General features: G+C 42.9%; 1 protein-coding gene across 1 annotated transcript in view; it reads left to right on the top strand.

Annotated features, from left to right (window-relative positions):
• The first annotated feature begins 9,146 nt into the window (after positions 1–9,146).
• The window catches only part of Dsg2 (desmoglein 2), a 30,781-nt gene continuing 30,086 nt past the window's right edge, over positions 9,147–9,841 (top strand). Inside the window, exons 1-2 of the mRNA XM_033757407.1 lie at positions 9,147–9,182; positions 9,709–9,744. Of these exons, the coding sequence (XP_033613298.1) occupies positions 9,147–9,182; positions 9,709–9,744 (72 nt within the window). The remainder of the gene's footprint in view (positions 9,183–9,708; positions 9,745–9,841) is intronic.

The following is a 9,841-nucleotide window of genomic DNA, read 5'->3' as shown; positions in this document are numbered from 1 at the left end:
AATATACTGTACTTTGCTAGCCAGATGCATTTACTATCTAAAATTTAAGTTCAGAGTTGTTGTTTTTTTTGGGTTTTTTTTTGTGGTACCAGGTATCGAACTCAGGACCTTGCACTTGCAAGGCAGGCATGGTGCTGCTGAGCTAAATCCCCAGCCCCAAGTTCAGAGTTCTTAAAGAGTTCAGAGTTCTACATAGTTGAGAAAATGGTATATTTGAATCAAATGTTGAGTGAGATTGCTGCAGAAATATGTAAATGTCTGGGTCATTTATATAATGTACCTTTAAATTGACAGTTTTTGAGATACGTTGTGGTATTTAGCTATAAAATAAAAAAATCTTATAAAGACTATTTTCTCCCCCCTCTACACACACACACACACACACACACACACACACAAAGAATATTAAGAGGGAAAAAGTATGGTAGCTGAAATTCTAATGTAAACTTGGTCTATATCAGATTTATTTGAGTAGCTACCAAAAGCTGTGATCCACTCTGACTGTAGGAGGCCATCTAAACTCTTCAGAATGTGTGAGTTTCTGTGAATATCGAGATCCTGCTAGAACCTTTTTTGTTGCTATAGAGCTATTAAACACCCTATCTCCAGTCCTGTATACACAAATAGAAAAACTGGGGATGAGTGAACAGAGGAAATAAACAACAGGCGCCCATTGCTTTTATCTTATTTTATTTCCTTTTAGATTATTTCAGCCAAATTTGGAACCATTTAAATGAATTGATATGAGCCAAGGATCTTTAGGGCAGGTCTGCCTTGGCCTTCTGTACAGGAGAAACAAAGCATTGTAGAGCATTCTGCCTGCTCAGAGGTGGATGAAGAGAGAATGTAGAGGTGATCCAGGTCTCGTAAAGGTCCTGGTGTGGGCCAAGTTTAGAGAACAACCAGCACTTGCTAGGCCATCACTGTTTGAGACCAGAAGTTTGCCCATTGCACACACTGCTTACCTTCTCTGTAAAGTTATTTCTGGTTGAATGGAAATAACAAAATATTATAATGCCTCGAAGTGGAAAGGGAAATTTTTAGGTTATTTCATGTCCCTCTACATTTCCTCTGCAGTAAAATACACAATAGTGTGAGAGTGAAGCTTAAGGGGCCACCACACCTTAGAATTATAGAACCACAGAAGGAGGCTTCAGATCATCCACTTTGGATCAGGATTTAGAAAGAGAACCTCGGCCAGGAGCGGCCGTCCTGCTGTGACTCAGGAGTCCTCCTGGATTCTGCTTGGGAAAGAAACTCATCCAAATGACTTCAGAACAGGAAGTCATTTTTAAAGCTGTTCACTTGGAGAACAACGTGTTTTTGCAGTGATATTTGACCTTTCCTCATGCCTCTGCCAAAAAAAAAAAAAAAAAAATTTTTTTTTTGCTAGTTACCATGAAGGTCAATTTTTATAAGACACACAGGATCCAACAGTAACAAAAAAAATTTTTTTTATAAATTGGAGAAGCTTTTGAAAGATATTTCTGTTTTTTTGAGTTGCCTCTAATCCCATCACTTGAGAGGCTGCGGCAGGAGGATCGCTGTGAATTCGAGGCCAGCCTGGGCTACACAGTGAGTTCAAGGCCATCCTAAACTATATAGCAAGACCCAGTCTCAACAAAAAAAATTTTTTATTTTGGATACAGAAACTAGAAGTCTCATTTTCCTCTTCAAGCATGTCACATATGCCATCTTTCTGCCACTACGTTCCTTGTGAGAAAATAAAAGTCACAGGTGTCACAGATTTTGTGCTAGTCTTGTCTGGCCAGCCTCCCAGTACATGCAGCCGTTGACCTCAGAACTTTGCCATCTGGGAGCAGATAATGCTTTTTCATGGGGACTGTCCTGTGTGTTATGGGAGCTTGAGCAGCCTCTGGCCCCAACCCACTAGGTGCCAGTGACACCCATCCCCTCACCCCCAGTTTAACAGCTCCCCCTGACGTGACCTGTACCCCTGGTGGTGAGAAGGAGAGGGGATGAAAGGGTAAAATTACACCAGCAGGGGCTGGGGATTTGGCTCAGTGGTTCTGCTGCCTGCCTTGCAATTGTGAGGTCCCGAGTTCGATCCCCAGTACCCCCCCAAAAAAGTTACACCAGGAGAGCCACCGGTCTAAATTTAAAATGTGTTCTGTGAGATACAGAATCCTAAGGAAATAAATCTAAATTATTTGCATTTGAAAGAAGAAGCTAAGGTTAAGTCCTCAGTCAAATAAGCAGAGTTCTACAACTGACAAAATATTATTATAATTCTTGTGAGGTTTTGTACGAGTGTGGATCAGATATTTCCATCCGTCATGCTTCATTGTCTGAAAATAGGCTGTGGCAGTAGCTGCTATAAAAATGCAAATAGTGGAACCATATTGCCTGCTTTCCAAGATAGCTTCAAATTTAAGATGTAGCTCCATTTCTTTTTAACTTTTTAGCATAATATACATACAGAAGAGTGCACATAGAACAAGTGTACTGAATCCCCAGTCTGAAAACTGCCGACAGCAGTGAGATCAAGACAGATGGCCAGCACCCCACAGGCTCCTTGTCTGCACCCACCTTGAAGGCCAGCGTCCTGTAAACAGTGTAAATTAGCCATGCCTATTTGACACTGGCTCCTTAGACATGCATCAATTTAATGACAGCTACTCCACTGAAGATGCGTGAGACCTTTTCTCTGCATCCCATCCCCATAACTAAAACCCAGTAATCATCCCAGCACCTGGACCTCCAGCCTCCAGCCACCACTTCATTTCTGAGCTCTGAACTCACCTAGCAGGCCATTCGCAGAAAGCACAAAAATAGCCCTTGCCTCCCATCCCACCCCCTCCCTCAGGGCCTCCCACCCACATATCCTCCAAACTTCTTCCTCCCCATTTTTTCTCAGCACAGGAAACAATGCCTTCATTCGCCTAGTAATCAGGTCGAAATTCTAAAGGTCATCTCAATGATTCTTCCCCTCATTCCACCCATCCAGAGGTTCTGTGGCCTCTGCCTCCCAGATGTACACTAAAGGTACCCATTAGCTGCCATTTTCACTGCACCCCCAGGGTCCAGGCTGGTGCTGCCTGTTGCCTGGACTCCTGCGTTGCAGCTGGCTGGCCTGCATCATTTGTTGCTGCCTCCTTCGTCCCATTCTCCATACGGTGGCCAGAATGAGCTTTTTCAAATATAAATTGGTTTGTACCATTCCAAGCTTTAAAGCTTCCAATGGCTTCCTCTTACACTTGGAGTAAAACGCACAGTCTTCTCCATGACCAGGAACTAGCCTGTTCCTCTAGTGTCATCCTCTGTCGTTCTAGCAACACCAAATGCAGCACGGCCAGCTCTTCCTTTTGCAGGGCTCTGCCTGACTTGCTTCCTAATTCCCTTCAGGTCAATCTAGGCAGAAGTAACCCTACTGAGAGTCTCTTAAATCACTCTGCCATCCTGGCCCTGTTGTAATTTCCTTTATAGCTCTTATTGTTGTGCCCAGATCGCGATATCCCCAAAGACCACCAAGGAGTCGAGTCTGATGTAATCACATGAGAAGTTTATTGCAAGCTCAAGCCTAGACTCCCGGATCTCACTGACAGCGGATTCATACCGAGAGTCCCGAACCCGGTTTCAAGCAGGCTTTTTATCAGCAAAGAAGCAGATCTAGGGGCTTTCTAGACGGGTCAGTGCCTGATTGTTAACATTTTGAAAATGCAGGCAGGCGACAAAGGTCTGCTGACTTGAGTCGGTGGTCAGCAGTCACACATTGATAATTAACAGATTATAGGATGGTTCAAAGGCCACAAAGACATTCAGGATGAGCAAACAGTTCGACAATTAACTTGGGGTCTCTATGTCTAGAACCACTAACTTACACAATAATCAGGTTCTGCACTTCAAACAATACAAGATTGCCTTACATTCCTAAACCAGGGTTAGAACAAAGGTTGGAGCTATGGCTACGATGGGGCGGGGGGTTAGGGCACTGTCTCCTAGGCCCTTTGTCATTTAGCATGGGCTTGTAATTTGGTGAAAGGGGCGCTTTGGGGTTTTTCTAGTAACTGGGCAGTGACCTGATCACAGAATGGAGTAACTTTTTCAAAATGGAGTCAGTTTGGGCTTTACATTATCACAACCTGCTTCTGTCTATCTTCCCAGCGTGTAAGAATCTGATAGGATTAGAACATCCTACTGTTACTTGGCATATTGTAGGAACTCAGATCTCTGAGGATATGAGTAAGCCTAAATTTCAAAAAAATGTTAACATACAAGACTTAGAATTGAGGGAAGGACATTGTAAATTCTATTTACTGAGTGCCATCCACTGCAAGAGTTACATTTCATGTATTATTTCTTTAGAAATGGCTGCAAAATGGGTGTATCGGTTGGGCTGCTTTCAAACACAAGTATCGTGGCTGGGAGGATAGCTAGCTCAGTCTTAGAGTACTTGCCTGACAAGCACAAGTCCATGGGTTCGATCCTAGCCATGCCCCTAAATCACAGGTATGATACCCAATTTAATAGGTTAAGCGAAAAATGTTTAACATCATGTAAGACAAGGCTAAAAATATAGTGGTTGTAGATTTGACCAATTCTCTACCATCAAAGATGTTGTCCGTTCAGTTTGGCTTCTCTGCCATATTGTCAGCTTCCCTTCGTGGATAGAAGATGGCAGTAACCATTTTACATGCCACGTGCCTGCTCACCAGAGGCACTTAAATGAGGAAGTCATATGCCTGCTTCTTTTTTTGAGTGTGCATCTTTATTATTTATTCAAAATCATCAGTCAACATAATACTGTATTTAACTATGTCAAGTCATGATTAAAGTTCATATATCTTTGGTACTGTACCAATAAACTATAGCTTCACACATTTTTTAAAATGTTATTATGGGGCTGGGGATTTAGCTCAGTGGTTCTACCTCCTGCTTCACAATCACAAAGTCCAGAGTTCAATCCCTGGTACAAAAAAAATGTTATTGTTATGGAGCATTATTTGTTAAGGTGAAAATACAGAATGTATTTTATTTAATGGCTATTTATAGCTTCTGAATATTTAGACATCGTAAATTGATCTCCATTTGTATTTTTGCCCAATGGCCTGAACATTTTTGGAGGTGGCCTGGAAGGGGGCATTTCCACCCCTGTAACGAACGTCTCCAAATACTAAACCTTAGTACCCGGGGAGAATCTCACAGAATCCTCTCTTGGGCAGAACCCTTCTTTTCTTGTGCAAATGGGAACCATGATGAATAGTTATAACGTGATGCCAAACTCTAAGGATGCCTGTGTAGGACCAGAAATCAAGCTCCCCAAAGCAGCCAGAGCAGTGTGTTTCTTGAGCCCACTGAAGAACTCCTAGGTTCTCCTTTGCAATAGTCTGGCAGGTCTTAGACAGAAGGTGTGGGCCAAGTAGCTGATCATGTAGGCTCGGCTGGTTCTGAGAGCTCACACTGGCAGCAGGCTGCTACCGGGAGCCCTCTCCAGTTGCTGATCCTCTTTCTAAACTGTGTACCTGTGATAACTGCTTCTCTTCTTAATTAGTGAAGATTATCTCTCTCCCTACCTTATTAGTCAAAATGTGCTTACACATTTTTGCTTAAATCAGCCACTGTCAGAGTGAGAACACCATGCTGGGTCATATTCCAGTGACTGTTCACCCCCTCATACCTGAACAAAACGGGCTTCTGTGAACACTAGAGAAAGAAGAGATGGAGCTGGATGACTGAAGATGTCTGCCACACTTTGTATTACTGCCAAAATTCTCATGTTACAGAGGAGGAGACTCAGACTGGTGCAACTTGCCTGGCAGAATCAAGATTTAAATCTAGCAATGATTTCCAACTTTCAAACCAGGTGATACCACTTCTCAAAATTGAAGTAGAGTCTCTAATAGTAATAACAAAGTTAAGAAAAGCTCTTACCTGGACCTGGCATGGTGGCACATACCTGTAATACAAGCACTCTCGGGACTAAAGCAGGAAGATGCTCCAAGTTCGAGGCCAGTGTGGGCTCCATGGTGAGTTCAAAGCCAGCCTGAGCTACATAGTGAGACCCTAACTCAAAAAGAAGAAGAGGAAGAGGAGGAAGAAGAAGGAGGAGAAGGAGAAGAGAAAAAGAAAGAAAAATTTAAAAGAAAAAAATGTTATCTGGACAATGGCTGAGGATATAGAGATAATTTTATAAGATGTGTGCTACACCTCTTGGGTTTTATATGTCATTCTTCAGTCTCAGAAACAGAGCCTTTGGAGAAATGGCTGACTCTTAGGCTGGGACAGAAGAAATACAAGGTGAACCTGGCACATCATCTGATGCAAGAAAGTAAGAAGTACTCATAAACAAAAACTGCGGACATGCCAAGGACATGGAATCCAACCTGTGCAGTCTTCCAGCAGCCAAAACTGAAAGTGTTTGAAGAACAAAATAAATAAAACAGTATTGGGTTGTAAGACACAGAATAAAATAAATACATATGAACTCGTATGGCTAGAAGTGATGGAATAAATAAATGGAGGAAAAGACAAATTTTTCTTGCCAAAGAATACTGAGGATGTGCACCTGCACCTTATAGGAGATGAAACTGAATTGTTTTCTTCTCCTCTCCCCTCTGCCCCCAGGCTGGGCTGCCCTTTGTGACTTACTTACAAAGATTAAACAAGGGAAAAAAGAAAATAGTAGCTTTGCCAGGGAGAAACTTTGCAAACGCTTCTCCAGGTGATTGATTAAATATTATCAGTCTCTTAATTCTAGTGATTTAAAATGTTAACATGAGGGGGAAATTGATAAGGGAACTCTTGATTCTATCTTTGCACTATTTTTGTAAATTTTAAATTATTCCTATATTTAAAATTAAATTATTTCTTAATTAAAAGAAAATATATGCTAAATAATTGTTTAAACTGATGTCAGCTGCGACGTGTTCGTTATCCTATTTACTCTACTTTCAGACATTTTTTCAATTTAAATTTCTTTAAAATCTTTTTTTAAGTAAATTAATGAAATGAGTCCTCTGCCTTCAGATATAAAGCAATAGAAAGTGACAAAGTTTCTTGTGCTGTCCACTGGGCCAGTAAGGAGTAAAGGCATACTTTGTTCTCAAAGCTAAACAAGCAATGTGTGCTTCGTGTCACATTCTACAACCTGCGACTCAAGGTATCATCTGAGAGTGTGTTAGAAAAGCAGAATGTAAGGCTGAACTCCAGACCTGCTGAACTGGAATCTCCAGGGAGCAGAATACACATTAAAGTGTAAGAAGCACTGTTTATAACCATGTGATTTTTTTTTCTGTATTTTTGAGCAAATAACATCTAGAAAGTAAAGTCAGTGAAGTCAAGATGTTCATATGATAAGTTTACTTTAGTCAGAGGCCCATAAACCTGTTGCCTGTCTCTTAGTAAAACATGCTAATTGGTCAGAGTAATGGAATCCACTTGCAATAACACATGATTATTACACCCTGTAGCTTGGGCCACTAAGATGCCAGGGACAAATGGAAGTAGTGAAGATTCCTATGTGGGTTACACCAAAAAGATAAGACTAGTGGTTAGGAGGCCAGGCAAGAAATAAGTTTTAAGAATATTCTCTGATGACTGGCAGAGGGATCCTGGGCCTGCGAAGTGGGCCTTTTGACTGTTTGCACCAGAGAAATGCAGACAGAAGCAATCAACCTCAGCGTCACCGTCAGTGTTTCATATCATGCCACCCTGGAAAGACGTGAATTTAGTGAGCACAACTTTGGTTAGAGACACTGCTGGCCATTGCTAGGTGGTGGGTGCTACAGAGAAAGGTAGGAAGAAATAATGTGTCTGGCCATGAGGAAGAAAATTAGCCATGGTGGTTCACGTGCCCTGAGGTTGCTCCAGAGGCTGGACACCCACTGGGACCTGGAGTTTCTTTTTAGAATGGGGAAACAAGAACTTCTATCAAAGGGGAAAAGCAGGGTGAAGAGTCCACATGAAGAATGCTTTTAGAAGCAAGTAAAGGATGTGATAAGACTTGGAAATTTTAGAGAAAGCCATGATGCACCAACTAGGACTCAGTGGATCCACGTGGCTGGCATGCAAATGGGAAAAGGCAAACAAGACAGAAATCCAAATAAAGAATCTGATGAGTTAATACGGAAAGAGAAGGTGGAGAAACGAAGGCCATAAATAACAGGCAGTTATAAGGAGAGATCTGGAGCAGTAGATTAGGTATTGCAGAAATGAAAGTTCTGTCTGTTTAGAGGAAGAAGGACTTGAATGTGTTTAGTTAGCCAGTGGGAAGGAAAAAATATTTAATTAGAAAATGGAGAGGAAAGATGAAAAGTTGGTGAAAGGACCAAGATTCTACGGTAAATGTGGGAGAACAAATAGAAGGGCTGAAACAAAGCACACAGATCTGTAGTTAACCTCGGAGGGGAGTCAGGACCCTTCCCCCCTCGGGAAAGGGAGAGGGTGACTGGAGATGCCGTGCAGATGAAATTCGAGGCCGTCACCTAAGTGTGAGTGAGTCCAGAGGTGTGGTCAGGATGACGGGAAGGTCCTGAAGTTTGGAAAGCCATAGCAGGGATGTGATCAGAGGAAACAAAGCTGAGGTGACTGTAATTTGTAGGCTGATGAACGCACTTTTGCAGATCGGAAGGTGGCTAACAGACGGGGAGCCTGGCAACAGGTGTCAGCCCACACTCTCTGGGCAGACGGGAACATATGGTCGCCCTAGCAGGAGCCCCACCCCTGTGTGGTGTGGGTGGCAGCATCTAGAGAGAGCCGCTCTGTCCTGAGTGAGGAGTCCATTTGGGCCCTGTGGCCTTCTCTAGCCATGTTGCCACCACAGACTGGGAATCAGTGGAACAGTAATCAGCTTTATGTGAGGCAGAGCAGCAGATGGTAGAGAAAGTGAAGGCTCCCTGGCTGTCACTGGCAATATCATTAGAGTGGTTGGCCATAGTACCCTGTTCTGTGGTAACAGACATATTCTCCCTTGGCCCTGTTCACATGGGCAGTTGGCCAACTGAATCATAGTAGAAAGCTCTGGTTTAGAGTAAGCCATCAGGAGACTCACGGAGAAGACTCAACGACTGTAAAGAAATCACAGCAAAATTCAGAAAGCAAGACAGGAGCTTGTTGGAGAGATTGAGCGTAAACAGAACGAACTAATTAGAGGAGTGCCATGTTTCACTGAAGCCCAAATTGCGACAATGTCTCTGAAGAAACAAAGAAAAAATGAGGTGGAAGTGAGGACCTTTAGGTACTGAGAAGTCAGAACACCGGGCAGGAGTGTGTGTGTGTGTGTGTGTGTGTGTGTGTGTGTGTGTGTGTGTGTGAGAGAGAGAGAGAGAGAAAGAGAGCTACATCATTCCCGTTTGCACGGCTGCAGAAGAGCGGGTATACCAGAGTGCAGCACTTAACAGGAAAGAGAGAGAGAGAGGCCCATGGAGATGGTAGGAGTCAGCGGGGAGTCTCATCTCCTACTAACGGCCTCAAGGAAAAGTGAGTGAACCCCAGAGAACATGAGATGAAAGCACAGAAGGGCAAGACAAGGATCTGAGGAGGGCTAACATTTCACAAGACAGATAACTAAGATACTAGTCATTTTCTGGAAGATACAGCACGCACCAAGAAGAAAGTAGATACTACCTGCTGGCCCTGGTTGTTGGGCAAGGGCTACGGCGAAATTAGAATTTGTTTCCTTTGGGCAAAGAATGGTAGTGGTGGTCAAGCTTCTGTTTTTCATTTTGATTTTTGGTTTTTTTTCTACAGATCTGCTTTACCTTTGGAAATGGACTTCACTTAGAGGTAAGGAACCAAGGGGATTATTTTCATCTTTGGGACCCAGAGGCTTAATCTTGTGGTGGACAGTTTGGCTACATCATTCCCGTTTGCGGCTGCAGAA

This window comes from Fukomys damarensis, unplaced genomic scaffold (genome assembly GCF_012274545.1).
Source record: "Fukomys damarensis isolate Sample0158 unplaced genomic scaffold, DMR_v1.0_HiC HiC_scaffold_30, whole genome shotgun sequence".
Taxonomy (NCBI): Eukaryota; Metazoa; Chordata; class Mammalia; order Rodentia; family Bathyergidae; genus Fukomys; species Fukomys damarensis.
This window is presented reverse-complemented; position numbering and strand designations above follow the sequence as displayed.